This window comes from Callorhinus ursinus, unplaced genomic scaffold (assembly GCF_003265705.2).
Source record: "Callorhinus ursinus isolate GAN/ISIS: 27379988/994484 unplaced genomic scaffold, GSC_fseal_2.0 scaffold4, whole genome shotgun sequence".
NCBI classification, from domain to species: domain Eukaryota; kingdom Metazoa; phylum Chordata; class Mammalia; order Carnivora; family Otariidae; genus Callorhinus; species Callorhinus ursinus.
In genome coordinates, this window is record NW_027397066.1 from 100,811,923 (window position 1) to 100,835,414 (window position 23,492).

The following is a 23,492-nucleotide window of genomic DNA, read 5'->3' on the forward strand; positions in this document are numbered from 1 at the left end:
GTGTGACCAAGAACCATGGGCACCCACAGAGAAAAAAAATCCTGTAACACTGCGGTACTTGAAAACAGGAGTCATTGTTACAGGTTTAGACACATGTAAGATCCCCTGAACGTTTTACAGTAAGACACCTTCAGAGAACTGATGCAAAAAAAACAGTTATATTTCTGGAGACTTCTTGATCTCAAAAGGCTGCATTCTGAGGTAAAATTATATGTTCACTGCTATTTCCAGAACTTAGCATGGTAAAGTCTCACCTAGGAAGCAAGAAGTAGAATACCTCAATAATCTGCTTAGGGAAAGAATCCTAGACAAGAAGCTCCCTCCTCTCCAAACAAAATAGTAAAAACAAACAAAAAAAAACCCCAAAAGGCGAAACAAACCTACAGACGTGAGAAAGAGAATGCAAGCACCTTAAAGAAGTATGAGGGCAACCCTCTCGAGTCCCCTCCCTCTTCGGGAGCTTTGTACTATCACTCAATAAACTCTGCTTTGCTGCCCACCCAAAAAAAAAGAGGCGCCTGGGTGGTTCAGTCAGTTAAGCATCTGCCTTCGGCTCAGGTCATGATCCCAGGGTCCTGGGATCCAGCCCCGCATCGGGCTCCCTGCTCAGTGGGGAGTCTGCCTCCCACCCCTGGCCATGGTCTCTTGTGCCCACGCCCTCTCTCAAATAAATAAAATCTTTTAAAAAAAAAGAGGGTACAGGGCGCCTGGGTGGCTCAGTTGGTTAAGCGACTGCCTTCGGCTCAGGTCATGATCCCGGGGTCCCGGGATCGAGTCCCACATCGGGCTCCCTGCTCAGCAGGGAGTCTGCTTCTCCCTCTGACCCTCCTCTCTCTCATGCTGTCTCTCATTCACTCTCTCAAATAAATAAATAAAATCTTTAAAAAAAAAAAAAAAAAGAGGGTACAAGTTCAAAAGCAGACGGAAAAATTAGCCTTACCCAAGAAGTAGGTCATTTCACATTCAGAGATAGGAACAAAGGAGAAGGAAAATTTAGCCTTTACTCTATTCAGAAACAAATTATGGAAGCCTATGGGAGATGAGTAAGTAGTGATAGTGAAGGGGCAGGAGTGCAACTAGGAGCTTAAGAAGAGTGTAGAAGAATATGACCCCCACCTTTTAACACAATAGCTTCAAAAGCCTGTATGTTCTAAACTCTCAAGTTCTGAACCATTTCCTATTTTTTTTTTTAAGATTTTATTTATTTATTTGACAGAGAGAGACACAGCGAGAGAGGGAACACAAGCAGGGGGAGAGGGAGAGGGAGAAGCAGGCTCCCCGCCGAGCAGGGACCCCGATGCGGGGCTCGATCCCAGGACCCTGGATCATGACCTGAGCCGAAGGCAGACGCCCAACGACTGAGCCACCCAGGCGCCCCCCATTTCCTATTTTTACATAAAGAAATTTAACTGGAATTTTTATTGTTATTAGAATGTTTGAAACAATTTGGGAAGGACTGCCATGTTTACAATGTCTTCATATTGATGACTATAGAATATATTACTCCATTTAATCAAGTCTTATGTCAATAAAATTTTAGTTTTCTTCATGTAAGTTCTGCATATTTCTAATGAATATTCCTACAGATTTTTATATGGATATTTTGTTATTACTGCTACTCTGAAAGGGTCTTTTCAAATAGTTTATTTTCTAACTGGTTATTGTTGGGAATAGGAAAGACTGATCTTTCATACTCATCTTTATTCAATCATTTTTAAGCTCATTAATTCTACTTGTTTTTCAATAGATTCTTTTGAACAGTATAGGTTTTCAATCACATTATTTTCAAGTTATTCCTGCCTTAAAACAAAAATTAGAAGTTCCATTTATATAAAAACACTTGTGAACCAATAATAAGTTTTATTTACCTGTAGGTACTTTCAAGTTGTGTATCCAGGAAGGTGTTCTGAAAGTAAAATGTCATACATTCTCCTGCTGGAGGTTTTTCAGGAACTTCAGGCAGGCAAAAAACCACCCAGGAGTGAACTTCAGCAAAACTGAATTGGCCCGTTAAAGTCAGTGTATTCATGGGTCTGAAATTTAATGGTGGAGGTACATATTTGTATGTGGGAATACGTGGAGGTAATTTATATACACAACACATGAACAAACAGAATTCTGCAATAGTGGTTAAACAAATATAAAAGTATCCATTTAATTTTCCTCAGATTAATATTAACCATCAGATAACTAAAAATTTCAATTTCATGGAAAAAAGAATGCTTATATCTGTGCTTTTAATATTCAATTAAGTAACATAATAGCTTTACAAATAAAATTCAGTTTATCCAGGTAGACTTCATTTTTTAAAAGTTCATCTATATAAACTATAAAACGTACTTACACAAGAATTTCCTGAGGGAAAGAATCAGCATAATGTGAAGGCAAAGAATTGGGCTTTCAAGTAAAATAGACATGGAACTGAATGAAACCTTGCTCCATTATTTACCAGCTGTTTACTAACTCTGAGCCTTTGGGTAAGTTGGAGAAAAATACCTGCTATCTTGCAGGGATATGGAACAATGTTTTCTATTTTGCAAAATCACACATAGATATATGCACATATACACAAAAGGCTGTAAAATAAATAAATTTAAATAAATCAAATGGATAATTATAAACAGTTAAGAAAATGCAAAGTTTAAGGGATTAAAGAGTCAGAGGAATTTTAAGAAGATACAGAATTAAGGACTCTAAGAACTAGAAGGGACTTTTGAGATCATCCAGATCAACCCTCTCATTTGCAGATAAGAAAACTAAAACCCAAAGAGAATAAGTGCTTTCCCCAAAGCTAAAGAGGAACATTAGATAAGATACAAGATAAGAATCTTAGTCTCTTGATTCCCAGTTTGCTGTTCTTTCCAGCACACCATGCATGCTACCTCCACTAACAACTTAGACTTCAAAACAGGAAGATACCACAGAGAATCTATTCTTTCATGTTTTCCAAAAATCTTCTCTATAAATATTTTCCCTTACATCTTATTTAAATTACATATCTTTAAAATTACAAACTGCAATAGAAAAAACATGGGCTTTGGCCTCCAATCATAAATGTTTCCTGTCAGCAAGTTACTTTTCCAAGCCTCCATTTCTCATTTGTAAAATGGAGACATTACTACCTGTCTTGCTTGCTGTCAAACTTAAATGATAATGCCATGCACCTAGCACAATGTACAGCAGAGGGGAAAGTATTCAGCAATTGTTACTTCTTTCCCTTCTTCATTTAAGCCCATGGCCTCTCATCTTTAGAAAAGAAAGTGAAAAACCACCAACAGGAGGATGCTTAAGTTGGGATGGAAGTCAGAAATAAGGGACTATCACAACCAATTGCTTTACCAGTATTCCCTGCGGTGAAATAGAAAGCAAATATAATGTTTGAGGCTAATATTATAAGATCCTATTCACAGAAAAATTCATGCTAAATCCTATTTATTCATCATAGGTGTTTGGGAGAGAGAACTATTATTCTACTGATATCAGAATGGTAACATATGAGAAAGATAGGAAAGTTCAACTCAACCAACCGTTAAAAGACAAATTTTATATTAAAAATATGAATCCATACTATTTAATTTCTAAAATGTATAAATAGCTACCAGAATTTATACTATAAAAATCAAAAGCAAGTTTATTTGCATCACGTAATATCCTAAAAAATAAATTCCTTCCTCCTTTGTCCTACCTGTCATGATCAATAAAGTGAGTTCTTTGATGGAGTGAAAGGGGTTTGATAAGGTATTGGCGGACCTGACAGGTTTTAGGTTGAATCCTTGGAGTCACATATGCTTGAAGTGTGCCATACTGGCCTTCAATTGAACGAATCTGATTTAACACAAAAGAGAAAAGAAAATAAAAATAATCTAGCAGCATAACATAAATGTTATCTTTAAAATGTTCAACACAAGTAATCAAATAATTAGACTTTACTCTCTTCTCTAATATTCTGAAGTAAATGACATTCTATTAAACAACTACTTTTTACCTAGAGTAAAGAAAAATTTAAAAAGATTTTGGCTGTCAAAAGCAAACAATCTATAAAAGTTATCCCTACCACATACATTTAGGTGATTTGTCTACACTTAGCTGTGCTATGCCATTCCAAAAAACACACATTCTCACATACTACCCACCACATCTAAAAACACAGGTATATAAATATATTTCATAAGATTCACATAAAAAATGGTTAAAATTTAGACATTTTTGCTGAGGGGATAAATGACTTTTTCAAAGAACTAAAACTTAAATGGAATACTTCATTTCTCATGATATTACAGCATATAGTTATTGTTATAAAAAATCTATTCACAGAGCGGTGCCTGGTTGGTTCACTTGGTTAAGCGTCTGCCTTCATCTCAGGTCATGATCCCAGGGTTCTAGGATTGAGCCCTGTATTGGGCTCCCTGCTCAGCAAGGAGTCTGCTTCTCCCTCTGTCCCTCCCGTGCTCTGCTCTCTCTCTCAAATAAATAAAATCTTTAAAAAAAAATCTATTGACAGAAAAATGTTACCAAGAACTTAATTCTTGATTTTCTATGAAAATAGAGACATATACACCATTATTACATATTTGGATTAGGAAATTCTTTTGCGCTATTTTAAATATACCTGGTTGGATATCCTGAGAATTCAAAACACTTAACAGAAAATAATAATTCATTAAACTGTGAAGAACTAATTTTAGAGGAGTTGGAAAGTTGTCCAGCTTCTCCCTCCTGGCCCATTTTCTGCTCCTCTCAGTTCGAATTCATGAGATGGACTGTAGTACCTCTTGTATTACAATGGTAGCTTCTCTAAACTAGCTGATATTTTATTTCAAACTTTTCTTAGCATGTTGCGGGAGGGGGGGAAATCAATGTTTTACCTAAATTGGAAACATAAATAAAAGTTTAAAGTAAGGTTTTCTGCAGATGTTACACTTCCAATATTGCTCTAAATGGAAAGAGGAAAGATAAAAATAAAAAATAAAAAATACATCTGATACAGCTATATTTTAGGGTTTCTTTTTAAAGGTAAGTTTACACTGGCACATAATTTTTTCCACAATAAAAAGTCATACTGCTTTCTTTGATTATATAACAATTCATATTCATTATTAAAAAATATAAAGAAAAATTAGGATGAACATATAAGTCACCTAAAATCCTGCCACCCAGAGATGATCATTAGTGCTATTTTGGTAGTTATGCCTTCATACATTTTTCTATGCAGATGTACAAAAACAAAAGCATAATTTCATATGAATAAATAGTATTTATATCATAGATATCTTTGTTTTTATTTCTAATAATCACTTTTTTCCTTTATCTTTGTCTCTCCTAAGGCCATCACCTCCCACCCACTCCCATCCCACCCATGCTTTCCCCCTATTGCATAATCTATCATACCAGACAGGTGTATTTCTTTTCATATCTTTCTTATATATATAGGGATTTTATCCACATTTTGTTTTTCATGGAATTCACTCCATGTTAACAGGAATAGATCAATGAATTCTTAATTGCAGCTGTGCTATATTCTATGGAATGTATAAACAGCTATTTATTCAACCATTCAATTGTTAAATATTTACTTTGGTTCCACTTTTCTGCCTCTACAAACAATGCTGCAGTTAAATACATATCTGTGTGTATAATACTGTGATTTTATTGCTGTAAAATAGATTCCTCCAGATGGGACTATTGCCTATTTTTCCGAAGTGGCTATTACAATTTTTATTTTCTTGAGCTACGATTGAGAATGTCCTTTTTCTCAACCCTGCCATCTGGTGATGTTGCTTTTTAAAACCTTTTGCCAATCTGTTAGATCCAGAAAATGTTTTTTGCTTATTTTAATTTGAATTTCCCTAACTAATAATAGGATAGAACATTTTCTTTTAATATTTGTTAGCTATTTTGACTCCTTGTGTGAACTGTCTATCCATATTCTTTGCCTATTTTCCTTACTGGGTAGTCTTTTTTTTTTATTTTTTAGCAAGTTATAGGCAGTCTTTGTATTTTATTGATATTTACCCATTACCTAGAAGACAACTAAATTTCCTTCTTTTTAAAAATAATTAGGTACTTAACTCATCTAAATTTATTTTTTTATATATGACATTAAGATAAGAACCCACTTAATTTTTTTTCAGATAGATGCCAATTGTGTCAACACCAATTTTTAAATAGACAGTAATTTAATAGAATTTTTTTTTTAAAGATTTTATTTATTTACTTGACAGAGAGAGACACAGCGAGAGAGGGAACACAAGGAGGGGCAGAGGGAGAGGGAGAAGCAGGCTTCCCGCCGAGCAGGGAGCCCGATGTGGGGCTCAATCCCAGGACCCTAGGATCATGACCTGAGACGAAGGCTGATGCTTAACGACTGAGCCACCCAGGCGCCCCAATAGAATTTTTTTCTACATAAAAATGCCATCCATTAAATTTCCATAAATGTGTAGTGGGCTCTATTTCTAGAGTATTCTGTTGCACTGCCTATTTACTTAGGCCCTGTAAATACCCTACATTATTTTTATTATAGTAGTTTTATGGTAGGTTTTACCATATGGCAAGATAAGTTCCACCTTTTTCTTCTTTTTCAGTAGTTTTCTCACATCTATTATTGCATCCAATTTTTTAAAAAAACACAGCTTTTTAATATTTTTAGGCCTACTTCCCAATTTATTGGCACAGTCTTGTTCAGTGGAAATGTAATTTAAAATGCTTAATTGAGTTACATAAAATATGTTTAAGTATATTCCTTTAGAAAAAAATTTATTCCAGTTTTCAATTTTTCTTTCAAAATACACAAAAGGGAACTTATGCAGACTAAAATAAATTGTTTAGAAAAAAACCTACATTTAACTGGCATTTCCTTAACTAGATGTGAAAAAGTTATTATGTTAACAGCATCTCTCTTGAAAAAAACAGGCTTTGAGTCTGAACATCAGGAACACTGTGAAAAAAGTTATAGTCCCTAATAACCTCACACAAATTAAGTAAGTAAAATAGATTTGTGTGATACAATAAGTATTTAATTATTAGGGAGATCACATTACTAAATTGCTAAAGAAAACATTAAAAGATTTTCTCTAGGATAGATGATAATAAATGACATTATTGGAAATCTGAGTGGTAGGAAAATATAGGGCAAATACTCAGATACTTCAATAACCAAATTATGGACAATGACTGGATCAAACGAACTGTAGAAACAAATCAGTGAAATCTAAATACTAAATATTTGATGATACTAAGGAGTTACTGTTAATTTTCCTTAGGTGTGATAGTAGTATTGTGGTTATGTTTTAACAAACAGTTCTTATCTTTTGGATATATATACAGAAATATTTACAAATGAAATTATAAAATATCTTATACTTGCTTCAAAATAATTTGGAATGGACAGTGACAGTATAAACAAGAATGCCATGAGATGACTGTTGAAACTGAAGTCATTACCTTTACGTAGGTTTGAAACTTTCCATAATAGAGGATTAGAAAAAAAATTCCACTTAGAGGAAATTCAGGATGGATAATTTTAGAGAAGCCAATAGCAGACATAATGGTTGGGGCTGAGTTAAAACCTAACTCGTCATCCAAAAATCATTACTCCAAATGACTCATTTCAGGGAGAAAATAATACAAAGAAATGATATCATATGTTGTAAGATATGCCAAGGGGAAGAGAAGTTCAAGCTTTCAATTAAAGGTAATTTCAAATGTTTTTACCTTGAGTTCCAGCCTTGTAGTATTTGCCTGGCACCGGTAAGTAGCGAGAAGAAAGTTGTCATTTGACTGGGAAGAATTCAAAGTTGAAGAAAAAGGATGAATTCACGTTTTTAATAATAAAAACATCAGTAATAATAATGCTTACCATTTACTAAGCACATATCATTTGTGTGACACTGTGATGTGCTTTTTTTATTCTTGCAAACAACCCTATGTGAAGTTTTACTAAGTAAGTTTTAACAGACAAAGAAACTGCAGCATTACAAGTTAGGAAAACTTCCCAAAAGCTAGTAAGTAATGAAATTGGAATTCAAATTCATATCTTTTAAGATTCTAAAGCTCACGCTCTTTCCATCCTGAGCTTCTGCAATAACATTTAAATATTAATTTTCCTAAAAATTTAACTGACAGCACACACTCCTAATGTTTATATTAAAAGACAAAAACATCAGTGTTTGGTGTTGACAGTCTTTGACTTTCACAAATACTTTTAGAGGACTAAGAAATATCTCCTCTCTGTATTTCCAGCAAATAGCACAGTGCCTGGGATGATACTGTAAGCATTCAATACATGCTTGTTAAATTAAAATTGGAGAGGTTACTTCAAATATTATAACTTCCTGAACCTGAATATTAAACTATTAAAAACAGAGAAATAATCTGTGTGCAGGAATTACAAAAACAAATCAACTTGAAATATTTAGTATTCAGTGTTCATGTACTGCTATTTCCCTATTTTTAAAAAATAACTGAAGAAATAAAAAAGATGATAACAAAAAGAAAATTTGAGCATTTTAATTTCAAATCATTTAAATTTAATAAACACAGAATATCAGTCAACCTAAAAATAAATATGCTTTAATGTGATTAAAAACAAATGTTATATACTTAAGTATTTATGGATAGGATGATAAAGATTAAAATACATGAAAGTTCTGGGATTAGGTTTGGGATGGGAGAAGGAGAAGAGCATAAAACAAGACTGGTCATATGTTGAAGTTAATGATGGGTACATGTAGGTTATTATACTACTGTTTCTACTTCTATATATACTTGAAATCTTCATAACAAGGTTGTTTTAAAGCCATCATTCTGGAAAATTGATTTTAAATTAATATAAAATACTCATTTCAAAGAATCCTGCAATGATGTAAATAAAATAGGTTAATCTTTCATAGCAACTAAGAAATTAAAATTTTAAGATCAACTTGATATTTTAAATGAAAATTAAAATGTAGGCCCTAATCTTTGTTTTATTCTCAAACAGGGATGACAAATCATATATATGACATAATACAACTTATAAAATCTCTTATCAAAAAAAGTTTTACTATAAAATTATACTGAAAACTATTCCCTAATATAGCTATCAACTTTGTTCTTCATCTATTCTTTTTATTCCTCCCTTTTTATGTGCATAACTACCTGCCAACTTTAGTCACCATCTCCTGCTCTGGCTTGCCTTCTTCAACACAACTACTCCAGACCTTATCTTTACCCTAACTTCTCTTCAGGAGCCACACTTAGCTCTGAGAATGCTAGTCAGCTAGTACTAAGCAGAAAGAAGTGATATAGTAAGCATATCCAAAACCTCTGACACACTCTCATCCAAGGTACTTTGCACATGGTAAGTATTCAACAAATGTCTACTAAATAAAGGTTAAGCAAGATTCAACAAGCCCAGAAAAGGTGAAAAAGAACAGGCAGAAAGGAACAGACCATGTTCAAATGTAGGATGTGTGAAACTATACAGCATTTTCAAGAAATTTTAAGAACTTCAGTTTGGCAGAAATAATGTGCATGGGAGGGAAGGTAGCAGCTGGTAAGAGATAAGCTAGAGATATAATCAAGAGCTGAATCCTAGAAAGTTGTTATGCCACAATGAGAAATCTAGACTTATATGCAGCAGGGAATAAGGAATCTTTAAAAGGTTTTGAGAGAAGAAATGACAGAGAGATGTTTATACTTTAGGAAGATCTCTCTGGTGGCAGTGTACAGCAGAGCCTAGAGGTGAGAGGCAATACTGGAGGCAAAAAAACTGGTGACGAGTAGTTCAAGCAAACATGAAAAGGGCCTGGAAAATTAACAGAAGTGGAAATGAGGGGGCGCCTGGGTGGCTCAGTCCATTAAGAGTTTGCCTTCGGCTCACGTCATGATCTCGGGGTCCTGGGATGGAGCCCTGCATCATCGGGCTCTCTGCTCAGTAGGGAGTCTTTGCTTCTCCCTCTGCCTCTATCCCTTCACTTGCTTATGTTCTCTCTCTCTCTCTCTCTCAAATAAATAAATAAAATCTTAAACAATAATAAAAATAAAATAAAATAAAATAAAATAAGTAGAAATGAAGCAGAGGAAAGATATAAGGGCCAAGGAGATAGAACTGGCAGAAACTAGTGACTAATTGGATTTAACAGATCAGAGAAAGGAAGGAATCTAGGATAACATCCCAGGATTCTGGATTATCTGAAAACAGGGAAAAAGAGCAGAAGCAGATTTTCAGGGAAAGGTTATGAAAAAGAGATAAAAGAAGAAACATCAAACCCTAGTAGCATTTATAGACTTTATTCAAAATGGCATAATAGAAAAAGTATCTGAAAAGTTGTTTATACATTCTACTCACCTCAGAATCACAGCTGCTAAAGCTGACAACAGCAGAATTTTTATCCACATCAAGTAAATCTATTGGAACATCACTCTATAGGCAATATTAAAAAAAAAAATGGTTCAGATGGGAAACTAAAAATTTTCACAAAACATTATTTTCTCTTAAAGATTTTATTTATTTGAGAGAAAGAGAGAGCACGAGAGCAGGGTGAGGGGTAGAGGGAGAGGGAGAAGCAGGCTCCCCGCTGAGCAGGGAGCCCGATGCAGGACTCAATCCCAGGACCCTGGGATCACGACCTGAGCCAAAGGCAGACAATTAACCAACTGAGCCACTCAGGCACCCAACAAAACATTTTCTTTAAGGGTTCTCTTTAGTTCTAGTTCACAGTCATCTTTAAATTTGAACATATGAATTCTCAGTTTATATTTGATAATATGTACTTCTAGAAAATAAATGCAATAAAGAATAAATGGTATATCACAATGACTTAATTTTTTTCAAATTTTATCAGAGATCACAGACTATCATCTCTCACCAGCCCCCTTAAAGTATAATCTTCCTAATATGGCCATTCTGATTATATCAGTTCATTTTTATCAATTTTATTTTCACCTGTAACACAGAAAGGAGATAATTTTTATCTCCTGGAGAGGTAGTTTCTAGGAAACAGCTGTTGCACCCAGTTCTATGTAAATGATGGTCCTAGAGTTATTAAATGCAGCTTTTTTATTGTTATGTTAATCACCATACATTACATCATTAGTTTCTGATGTAGTGTTCCATGATTCATTGTTTGTGTATAACACCCAGTGCTCCATTCAGTACGTGCCCTCTTTAATACCCATCACCAGGCTAACCCATCCCTCCAGCCCCTCCCCTCTAGAACCCTCAGTTTGTTTCTCAGAGTCCATGGTCTATCATGGTTCGTCTTCCCCTCCAATATCTCCCCCTTCATTTTTCCCTTCCTACTAACTTCTTTTTCATGTTTTTTTTTTTTAACATAAAATGTATTTGTTTCAGAGGTACAGGTCTGTGATTCATCATTCTTACACAATTCACAGCACTCACCACAGCACATACCCTCTCCAATGTCTATCACCCAGCCACCCCATCCCTCCCACCCCCCACCACTGCAGCAACCCTGATTGTTTCCTGAGATTAAGAATTCCTCATATCAGTGAGGTCATATGATACATGTCTTTCTCTGATTGACTTATTTCGCTCACCATAATACCCTCCAGTTCCATTCACGTTGTTGCAAATGGCAAGATTTCATTCTTATTGATGGCTGCATAATATTCCATTGTGTGTATATATATATATATATATATATATACACACCACTTCTTTATCCATTCATCTGTCAACGGACATCTTGGCTCTTTCCATAGTTTGGCTATTGTGGACATTACTGCTATAAACATCAGAGTGCATGTACCCTTCAGATCACTACATTTGTATCTTTGGGGTAAATACCCAGTAGTGCAATCCTGGGTCATATGGTAGCTCTATTTTCAACTTTTTGAGGAAATTCCATACTCTTTTCCAGAGTCGCTGCACCAGCTTGCATTCCCACCAACAGTGTAGGAGGGTTCCCCTTTCTCCACATCCCTGCCAGCATCTGTCGTTTCCTGACTTGTTAATTTTAGCCATTCTGACTGGTGTGAGGTGGTATCTCAGTGAGGTTTTGATTTGGATTTCCCTGATGTCGAGTGATGTTGAGCACTTTTTCATGTGTCTGTTGGCCATTTGGATGTCTTCTTTGGAAAAATGTCTCTTCATGCCTTCTGCCCATTTCTTGATTGGATGATTAGCTCTTTGGGTGTTGAGTTTACTAAGTTCTTTATAATTTTGGATACTAGCCCTTTATCTATGTCATCTGCAAATATCTTCTCCCATTCTGTCAGTTGTCTTTTAGTTTTGTTGACTGTTTCTTTTGCTGTGCAAAAGCTTTTTATCCTGATGAAGTCCCAATAGTTCATTTTTGCCCTTGCTTCCCTTGCCTTTGGTGATGTTTCTTGTAAGAGGTTGCTGTGGCTGAGGTTGAAGAGGTTGCTGCCTGTGTTCTCCTTTAGAATTTTGATGGACTCCTGTCTCACATTGAGGTCTTTCAACCATTTTGAGTTTATTTTCGTGTGAGGTGTAAGGAAATGGTCCAGTTTCATTCTTCTGCATGTGGTTGTCCAATTTTCCCAACACCATTTCTTGAAGAGACTTTTTTCCATTAGACATTCTTTCCGGCTTTGTCGAAGATTAGTTGACCATAGAGGTGAGGGTCCATTTAGGGGTTCTCTGTTTTGTTCCCTTGATCTATGTGTCTGTTTTTGTACCAGTACCATACTGTCTTGATGATTACAGCTTTGTAATAGAGCTGGAAGTCCGGAATTGTGATGCCACCAGCTTTGCTTTGCTTTTTCAACATTCCTCCGGCTATTCAGGGTCTTCTCTGGTTCCATACAAATTTTAGGATTATTTGTTCCATTTCTTTGAAAAAAGTTGATGGTATTTTGATAGGGATTGCATTAAATGTGTAGACTGCTCTAGGTAGCATTGACATCTTCACAATATTTGTTCTTCCAATCCATGAGCATGGAACGTTTTTCCATTTCTTTGTGTCTTCCTCAATTTCTTTCATGAGTATTCTATAGTTTTCTGAGTACAGATTCTTTGCCTCTTTGGTTAGATTTATTCCTAGATATCTTATGGTTTTGGGTGCAATTGTAAATGGGATCGACTCCATTTCTGTCTTCTGTCTTGTTGTTGGTGTATAGGAATGCCACTAATTTCTGTGCATTGATTTTATATCCTGCCACTTTACTGAATTCCTGTAGGAGTTCTAGCAGTTTTGGGGTGGAGTCTTTTGGGTTTTCCACATAAAATATCATATCATCTGCAAAGAGTGAGAGTTTGACTTCTTCTTTGCTGATTCGGATGCCTTTCATTTCTTTTTGTTGTCTGATTGCTGTGGCTAGGACTTCTAATACTATGTTGAATAGCAGTGGTGATAGTGGACATCCCTGCCATGTTCCTGACCTTAGGGGGAAAGCTCTCAGTTTTTCCCCATTGAGAATGATATTCACTGTGGGTTTTTCATAGATGGCTTTTATCTTATTGAGGTATGTACCTTCTATCCCTATACTCTGAAGAGTTTTGATCAAGAAAGGATGCTGTACTTTGTCAAATGCTTTTTCTGCATCTAGTGAAAGGATCATATGGTTCTTGTTCTTTCTTTTATTAATGTATTGCATCACATTGATTGATTTGCGGATGTTGAACCAACCTTGCAGCCCAGGAATAAATCCCACTTGGTCGTGCTGAATAATCCTTTTAATGTACTGTTGGATCCTATTGGCTAGTATTTTGGTGAGAATTTTTGCATCCATGTTCATCAGGGATATTGGTCTGTAATTCTCCTTTTTGATGGGGTCTTTGTCTGGTTTTGGGATCAAGGTAATGGTGGCCTCATAAAATGAGTTTGGAAGTTTTCCTTCCATTTCCATTTTTTGGAACAGTTTCAGAAGAATAGGTATTAATTCTTCTTTAAATGTTTGGTAGAATTCCCCTGGGAAGCTATCTGGCCCTGGGCTCTTGTTTGTTGGGAGATTTCTGATGACTGCTTCAATTTCCTAGTGGTTATGGGTCTGTTCAGGTTTTCTATTTCTTCCTGGCTCAGTTTTGGTAGTTGATACATCTCTAGGAACGCATCCATTTCTTCCAGATTATCCAATTTGCTGGCATATAGTTGCTCATATGTTTTTATAATTGTATTTCTTTGGTGTTGGTGGTGATCTCTCCTCTTTCATTCATGATTTTACTTATTTGGGTCATTTCTCTTTTCTTCTTGATAAGTCTGGCCAGGGGTTTATCAATCTTATTAATTGTTTCAAAGAACCAGCTCCTAGTTTCATTGATCTGTTCTACTGTTCTTTTGGTTTCTATTTCATTGATTTCTACTCTGATTTTTTTTTTTAAGATTTTTATTTGAGACAGAGAGAGAGAGAGGCAGAGGGAGACGCAGGCTCCCAAGGAGCAAGGAGCCCGATGCAGGACTTGATTCCCGGACCCTGGGATCATGACCTGAACCAAAGGCAGATGCTTAACCATCTGAGCCACCGAGGCACCCTCTGCTCTGATCTTTATTATTGCTCTTCTCCTGCTGGGTTTAGGCTTTATTTGCTGTTCTTTCTCCAACTCCTTTAGGTGTAGGGTTAGGTTGTGTATTTGAGACCTTTCTTGTTTCTTGAGAAAGGCTTGTATTGCTATATACTCTCCTCGTAGGACTGCCTTTGCTGCAACCCAAAGATTTTGAACAGTTGTTTTTGTTTTCATTTGTTTCCATGAATTTTTTAAATTCTTCTTTAACTTCCTAGTTGGCCCATTCATTCTTCAGTAGGATGCTCTTTAGCCTCCATGTATTTGAGTTCTTTCTGACTTTCCTCTTGTGATTGAGTTCTAGTTTCAAAGCCTTGTGGTCCGAAAATATGCAGGGAGTGATCCCGATCTTTTGGTAGTGGTTGAGACCTGATTTGTGACCTAGGATGTGATCTATTCTGGAGAATGTTCCATGGGCACTAGAGAAGAATGTGTATTCTGTTGCTTTGGGATGGAATGTTCTGAATATATCTGTGAAGTCCACTTGGTCCAGTTGTCACTTAAAGTCTTTATTTCCTTGTTGATCCTTTGCTTAGATGATCTGTCCATTTCAGTGAGGGGGGGTGTTAAAGTCGCCTACTATTATTGTATTGTTGTCGATGTGTTTCTTTGCTTTTGTTATTAATTGGTCTATATAATTGGCTGCTCCCATAAATATTTACAACTGTTAGATCTTCTTCTTGAATAGACACTTTAAGTATGATATAGTGTCCTTCCTCATCTCTTATTATAGTCTTTGGTTTAAAATCTAATTTGTCCGATATAAGGATTGCCACCCCTGCTTTCTTATGGTGTCATTAGCATGGCAAATGGTTTTCCACTTTCAATCTGGAGGTGACTTTGGGTCTAAAATGAGTCTCTTGCAGACAGCATATCGATGGGTCTTGTTTTTTTATCCAATCTGATACCCACCCTGTATCTTTTGGTTGGGACATTTAGCCCATTTACATTCAGGGTAACTATTGAAAGATATGAATTTAGTGTCATTGTATTGCGTGTAAAGTGACTGTTACTGTGTATTGTCTGTGTTCCTTTCTGGTCTATGTTACTTTTAGGCTCTCTCTTTGCTTAGAGGACCTTTTCAATACTTCTTGCAAGGCTGGTTTCATGTTTGCAAATTCCTTTAGTTTTTGTTTGTCCTGGAAGCTTTTTATCGCTCCTTCTATTTTCAAAGACAGCCTAGCTGGATATAGTATTCTTGGTGGCATATTTTTCTCATTTAGTGCTCTGAATATATCATGCCAGTCCTTTCTGGCCTGCCAGGTCTCTGTGGATAGGTCTGTTGTCAATCTAATGTTTCTACCATTGTAGGTTACAGATCTCTTGTCCCAAGTTGCTTTCAGAATTTTCTCTTTGTCTCTGAGACTCGTTTTACTATTAGATGTCAGGGTGTTGACCTATTTTTATTGATTTTGAGGGGGGTTCTCTGTGCGTCCTGGATTTTGATGCTTGTTTCCTTCCCCAAATTAGGGAAGCTCTCTGCTATAATTTGCTCCAATATACCTTTTGCCCCTCTCTCTCTTTCTTCTTGTGGGATCCCAATTATTCTAATATTGTTTCATCTTATGGTATAACTTACCTCTCGAATTCTGCCCTTGTGATCCAGTAGTTGTTTATCTCTCTTTTTCTCAGCTTCTTTATTTTCCATCATTTGGTCTTCTGTATCACTAATTCTCTCTTCTGCCTCATTTATCCTAGCAGTTAGAGTCTCCATTTTTGATTGTACCTCATTAATAGCCTTTTTGATTTCGACTTGGTTAGATTTTAGTTCTTTTATTTCACCAGAAAGGGCTTCTCTAATACCTTCCATGCTTTTTCAAGCCCAGCTAGTATCTCTATAATTGTCATTCTCAACTCTAGTTCTGACATCTTACTAATGTCCATATTGATTAGGTCCCTGGCAGTCGGTACTGCCTCTTGTTCTTTTTTTTGAGGTGATTTTTTTTCCATCTTGTCATTTTGTCCAGAGGAGAACAGATCAATGACAGAACAAAATGCTAACAGGGTAACAATGACCACAGAAAAACATACACTAAACAAATCAGAAGAGACCGGAAACTGGGGGAAAAGAAAGGGAAAGAAAGAAAAAAGAAAAAAAAAGGAAAAGATAAAAAAAAAGAATATGACCAAATATGATCAGGTTGGTGACTAGATCAATGCCACACACTAGATTTTGGGAATATTTTGGTCTGTTAGAAGAAACTGCCTCCCAAAATTTTAAAGAAAGAAAAGCTTATATATGTACAAAAATGAGGGTAAAAACAACAAAAGGATGGAATATGACCGTAAAGATGAAAATTATAAACGATTTTATAAAAGGAATTGATAAGAAGTTGGTTGAAAAAAGAAAGAAGAGAAATTAAAAAAAAGGAGAGGGGAGAATGTGATCAGGCAGGAGACTAGAACAAAGCCATACACTAGAGATTTAGGGTATATTTTGATCTGTTAGAATAAACTGTATCCCAAAATTTTAAAGAGAGAACAACTTATATATATACCAAAAATAAGGTTAACTACTATGAAGGGACAGAATATGACTCTAAAAATGAAAAATAAAAAAGATTTTTAAAAAAGGGATTGAAAAGATGTTGGTTGAAAAAGGGAAAAAGAAAGATTCAAAATAAAAGAAAAGAAAGAAAACTTAAAAATTAACTTTGAAAGACTAAAGAATCATGGGGAAAAAGCCACAAATTCTATGTGCAGTATTTCCCTAACGCTGGAGTTCTGCTGTTCTCATTGATTGATAAACTTGGTCTTGGCTGGCAGTTCTTGCTGATCTTCTGGGGGAGGGGCCTGTTGCGGTGGTTCCCAAATGTCTTCGCCGAAGTTGGAATTGCCCCGCCCTTGCCGGGTCTGGCCTAAGTAATCTGCTCGGGTTTGCTCTCGGGAGCTTTTGTTCCCTGCAAGCTTTCCATACAGCTTTGGAGGATGAGAATGAAAATGGCGGCCTCCCAATTTCCACCCCGGAGGAGCCGAGAACTCGGGGTCCCACTCCTCAGTGAGCCCCCAGAGAAAAGCAGTAAGTCACTCTCATCTCCCCAGTCTCCGGCCGCACTCCGTGTTCACCCGGCCTGTGTCGGAGCGTTTCTATCTCTGGCACTCGACCCCGTGTGGAGTCTCCAAACCCAGCAGATCCCTGCGGTGCGCTCCCATGCCGCTCTTCCCGTGGGAGAAAGGGGAGTCTCCCTGGATCTGCCACTTGTTGGGTCCCTGCTGAAGGAGCAGTGGCCCGACTGTGCGGCGGATCACGGTTTATGGCAACCCCGAGCTGAGATCCCACGCCTCGGCTCCGTCTCTGCAGCCGGCTTCCCTGCTCCGATACCTGGGAGCTCTGCTGCACTCAGGCACCCCCGGTCTTTCTGTGACCCCAAGGGTTCTGAGACCACACTGTCCCCGCGAGGGTTCCACCCCCAGTTTAGCCACTGGAGCAATGTCCCTCAGCGGAGCCGACTTCTAAAAGTTCCGATTTTGTGCTCCGCGGCTCTATCACTTGCCAGTAGCGGCTGACGGAGGCCCCCTTGCCCGCTGTCTGTCTTCCCGAATATTGCCTCGGATTCACTTCTCCGCACGTCCTACCTTCCAGAAACTGGTCGCTTTTCTGTTCAGAGAGTTGCTATTCTTTTCTTCGATCTCCTGTTGAGTTCATAGGTGTTCAGAATGGTTTGATACCTAAATAGCTGATTTCCTGGGACCAGACAAAATTTAGGTCTCCTACTCCTCTGCCATCTTGCTCCTCCTCCCTTAACTGCAGCTCTTAAGCTAGCATTACTTAAGACAGATTTCAGCCTTTACTTTTTAATTAATAATCTGATCTCTCCCCCACATCTTTTTAAACCTTGTCTTCTTCCTCATCTTTATTCTTTTCTCATTATCTGATAGGTTTTCCATCTTTTGTTTTCCATTCATCCTACTATCATCCTTTTCCACTCCCTGAATATCATCCAATTTAAAGAAAACTAATTAAATATATTCTTGAATGGAGTTGTATATTATTATCCCTAAATTTCACCCTTTGTCCTTACCCACTTTGCCTACTGACCTACCTAGAAACTGATAGCTAATGAGCAAGCTGTACCATTTTAGAATCTGGAGTTTATAAAAAGATTCTTTTTTTTTTTTAAAGATTTTATTTATTTGACAGAGAGATAGAGAACACAAGTAGGCCGGGTGGCAGGCAGAGGCAGAAGGAGAAGCAGGCTCTCTGCTGAGCAGGGAGCCGGACGTGGGGCTCGATCCCAGGACCCTGGGATCATGACCTAAGCCGAAGGCAGCCACTTAACTGACTGAGCCACCCAGGCACCCCTTAAAAAAAGATTCTAACAAGGGCACTGAATACTGTAGTTTTCTGTCACATCTCTTCAAATTTTCTTAAAGGTCAACCAAAGAACAAAACCCTTAACTTCTTTCTGATGTTTCCTAAAACTTAAGTCCATGAGTCTTTTGTTTAATACTTATAGTATAAATAAAAAGTAAATAAAAAAGATTTAATCCAGGTAATCTATGAGCAATTGATTATCTAATGGAAAATTAAGATAGGCCTTTAAATTTATCTAAACTAAATGCAACATTTAAAAGATAAACACTTAAAGGGGCATCTGCATGGCTCAGTCATTAAGCGTCTGCCTTTGGCTCAGATCATGATCCCAGGGTCCTGGACTGGAGCCCAGCGTTTGGCTCCCTGCTCAGTGGGGAGTCTGCTCCTCTCTCTCCCTCTGCCTGCCCCTCCCCCATTGGTGTGCTCTCTCTCTCCCTCTCTCTCTCAAATAAATCTTGAAAAAAAATTTAAAAAAAGATAAACAATTACTGTCTAAAATTAAAAGTGTTCAATAATAATTAGTGTATATGACTGATCTGCAAAATAGATCCAATCACAAAACAAATAAATTAGACATTTTGCTTACCTGTATTAAGACATTATCTATCGCAGTCTGTACCTCTAAGATGAGACTGTAGCTGGCATCATCTTTATTTAATGTAAACTTATCATTTACACTAAACGAAGGTACTGCTGATTTTGCTTTGCTTGATTGAGAAGACTGTTGATATTTCTCTCTTTCCTGTACTACCTTATACTGCAGATGTTCCAGCTCACTCCTAGAGGAAAATATATACAACTCTGTCACCTACAAGTATACACATTTGAAGTCCTTAGAATGATTACAAGAATTTGAGACATTAACTTCTGCAAAATGGATTTTTATTAGGTGAACTAGAACTATGACACTAATAGGAGCAAAATTTTGTTTCTGACTGGCCAAACAATTCCACATTATTTATCTCTAATCTAAAAATTAAAACTCAGTTCCATACCAGCAATATTAATAAAGAGTTGTAAGTATCAAAGCAGGTTGCAAATAATCAATTCTAACACACAAATCTAGTTACAGTTACATATAATACTAATCAGAAGAGAAACTGATTGTACTGGGGCTGAGAAACAGATTTAGTTTGAAGAAACAAAATGTGTAAATATGTACCTTTCAATCAAAATTAGGTGAGACAGACAAAGGAAGGAGGCTGCAGAGTATTCACATTTTGGGGACCATAGGATGATCATGAGCCAGTGGTACAGCAGAAGTTCTATTAAGTGTTGAAGAGGATTTTGCTTAGATTGAACTGTACAGGCATTGCTTCATTGCTTAGAGTCACTCCAGTTAAAGGGAAAACCGATATGCAAATGAAGCAAATAGTAACTGAGAAACAACAACATGAGGCTTCACCAGCCCCAACTTAGGGGGAAAAGTCTGGGAAGAGCTTGGAAGAGATTTGTGCAATAAACAAAGGAAAAGATTCGTCCAAGAAATATTTACTGAATGCTTCATATGTACCTATGTTGTAGGTACTGAATGAACAAAACAGACATAAGTTTCTCATCCCATATTCCACCGGAATCAGGAGGGATGGACTGGGTTATAAATGTACGATATTATACTGAGGATGTGAGATAGTAGACATTGACTCTACTTGGTTTCTTTGTTGCATGAAAGTTGGAGCTTGCTCTCCAGGTGGCTTTGCTAAACTGGCTTGTAGTAAACTTGTTTGGCTTTAGTGAATTATTACTTGTGGCATTTTACTGCCTTAAAAACTTCTGTAGCCCTCAACCAAAAACAGATTGGCCGTCACTGCCCCAAGAAGTTGGCAAGGGTTGAAGTAGGGAGAGCAGTCATTAAAAATTTTAGCAACTTGCACTTCTTCATTATATGAAGCAATTTTACTTGAGTCTGGGGCCCCTTTTCATAGGACTTGTCAAACTGAATAGGCCACAGAAGCAATCCCCGTGTCTAAAGGAATCAACATTACTCATTTCCAGTAAGAAAACCGATAAGCCAAAGTTAAAGATTCAGAAGGGTCTATAGGAGCAGCAAACATTACAATTAATGAGGAACACAGCATCTATGTTGGTTTCTTTCTAATGCCTGTGAAAAAACAAAACATTACAACTATCTGTAACTAAACAAATGAAAATATGATCTAAGAAAAAGTCAGTATAGAGTAAAGCATATAAAAGTATATTTCTAACTTTGAAATAACTAATTAGCACTTACTGCTAATTTTCTCAAACTGATAAACTTTCATTTAAAAAGGTGATAAATGAATTAAAAGGTATAGTTCCTTCCAATATTCTGCTTCTATTAGTAATAAAAAAAAACCCCCACACTTCATGAAATGAAAAAAAAAGCAAACAAAAAAATCCAAGATTACCTTAAAGAAGAAATTTTATTCTGCATCTCCTGATTAATTTTCAGTTCTTCTCCCGGTCCACTTTCCTTATGTACAGGCTCTGTTGTCAGACCTGTAACCCAGCCTGTAGAGATGAAATTACTTAATCATGCACCACTTAGTGCTGCTAGTGTTAAAAAAAACCCCCAATTGTTACATGCCCCTGTGTCCACCAACAGCAAGCTCATTTAGTCTAGGACTTATTCTCCTTCAAAAAACAAAACAAAACAAAAAACAAAAGAAATCAAGTTGGAAAATATTCAAACCATAAAGAAGAAATTACTTAGGCATTTTGTAATACTATTTTTATTTTGCCTGAAACACTATAATACTATGATTAAGGAAATCTTTCACTTATTACAGTTTTAGTTTTCAAGTATGGAATAAGTCAACACATTCTAGCAAATACCTGATGAATTAAAACAGTCTTTCAAATATCATTTTCATGGAAAATTAAATTCTCACACCGGCTATTTTGAGAATGCAAAAATGACCATCTCAAAAGCAAGGAAACTTTTATAAGAAAAGTACACAATAACAAAACTAAATTTCAGTAAATACTTCTTTTTAAAACAAAGAATATAAATTAATTTTCAAAGATACTAGAGCATGCTAAGTACTCTTAACAAGTATTATTCAAATATTAACTGTTTTATAAATCAATACACCCACTCCTTCCCTCATTTTTTAATCAATAAAGGTTTAATGATATAGGTAAGATTTACTAATAACACTTTTTTAAAAAAGTAGTCATCAAAACTAATTTATTAAATGTTAAGTTTTTTCTTATTCATTCTTTCTTTACTTACTACCGTTTACTTTACCTGAATATGTGGATACCACAATTTCATCATAGCCATCTTTCCCTATACAACCACCCTGGATAGATGTGACACTTTCAGACAACATCTAAAATCAATTTAAGATCAAGCACTTCATTAATAACTAAAAAATTCACATATTAAAATAAGCCATAAAACTTATTTTCCCATTTCCCGACATTCAAAACATACATTTATTGAATACTTACCATGTGGAAACAATGAGATTAGAAGGCAAAAATCCTGCACAAACGGCAGAAAATTCCAGTGCTTTTAAATTTGGGGAAAGAATATTGAAAATGACTCATATATTTGTGTGTTGCACTTAGCCTCATCAGTCACCTAATGAGCAAAAATCATTTATTTATATAAAGAAGTTTTTTGCTTTTTGTTTTTGAAGATTTATTTATTTTAGAGAGAGAGAGAGGGAGACTGTGTGCATGAGCGCATGTGCATGGCATAAGGAGGGCAGAGGGAGATGGAGAGAGAAACTTAAGTAGACTCTCCCTTGAGCCCGGAGCCCGAGGTGTGGCTCGGTTCCATGACCCTGGGATCATGACCTGAGAGGAAACCAAGAGTTGGACACTCAACCAACTGTGCCACCCAGGCATCCCACGAAAGAAGCTTTTTTAAAAAGTTACATAAGCAAAACTCCCAATATGTTTAGTCTATCTGAATTCCATATACCATCTCTGTGTTTTTCCCAAATAGTTTTTTTAATGAATAAAGAAGATAGCCTATATGAAACCTTTAGAGAATTTTTATCCCCATATTATCTATGTAATATACTTTCTCTATACATCAAAACATCTGTATTTGCTGATCTGTAGTTAAAGCTGGAACTGAGAGGTAGCACTAGCACAGAAATTAGACAAAGAAAAGTTAGCTGATACTGAGTTGTGGTTTTTTTGTTGTTGTTTTTTAAAACAGCCTCAATGAATCCTGCCTGAGGCAGGATGGGAAACCGTGGACTGGAGAGTGCCACTTCATGAAAATGAAAGATTCTGTTTACGGCAGAATGATTCTCCATGTAACTCTGTACCTTAGGATAAACAAGCTGAACTACATTTAAAATTAGTGAACTAAAATTACTCTTATCTAGTAATTCTCATATGGTAAACTCTTGGGTGGCTAGAAGTGAAATTGCAACTTTTCTCTCTCTGCTTAAGGATATTTTGATATTGTCCTAACAACATGAGTTTACTCCTAAAACATTATTATCTTGAAACAACACAGTCTTGTTTATGTTACCCAAACATATAAATGTTACTTCTGTTATTTACTATGCATTACAGAAACTAAGGCAAATATTTAATACTTCAAATATACAATATTTAGAAACCAAATGAAGCAGTAATTTGTTATTCAGCTGGAAGGCAACAGTCTATTATTCAAATACAAGAGTGGTCTAGAGAAGATTTTGAGAACATCAAAGGTGCAATATTCTAAGCCAAACACAAGATTTTAACATATTTGATTTAATAAAA

The 23,492-nt window shown here is 36.3% G+C and overlaps 1 protein-coding gene and 1 long non-coding RNA gene across 3 annotated transcripts in view; one reads left to right on the forward strand and one right to left on the reverse strand.

Moving 5' to 3' along the window:
• LOC112826034 (uncharacterized) overlaps positions 1-23,492 on the forward strand; it is a 42,098-nt gene that overhangs the window by 7,828 nt on the left and 10,778 nt on the right. The gene's annotated exons all lie outside the window — the stretch shown is intronic.
• Positions 1-23,492, reverse strand: part of BBS7 (Bardet-Biedl syndrome 7) — a 45,987-nt gene that overhangs the window by 7,062 nt on the left and 15,433 nt on the right. The window contains exons 9-15 of the mRNA XM_025874112.2: positions 22,009-22,093; positions 21,167-21,269; positions 19,366-19,558; positions 10,328-10,402; positions 7,711-7,776; positions 3,686-3,825; positions 1,869-2,033 (exon numbers count right to left, since the gene is read on the reverse strand). Of these exons, the coding sequence (XP_025729897.1) occupies positions 1,869-2,033; positions 3,686-3,825; positions 7,711-7,776; positions 10,328-10,402; positions 19,366-19,558; positions 21,167-21,269; positions 22,009-22,093 (827 nt within the window). The remainder of the gene's footprint in view (positions 1-1,868; positions 2,034-3,685; positions 3,826-7,710; positions 7,777-10,327; positions 10,403-19,365; positions 19,559-21,166; positions 21,270-22,008; positions 22,094-23,492) is intronic.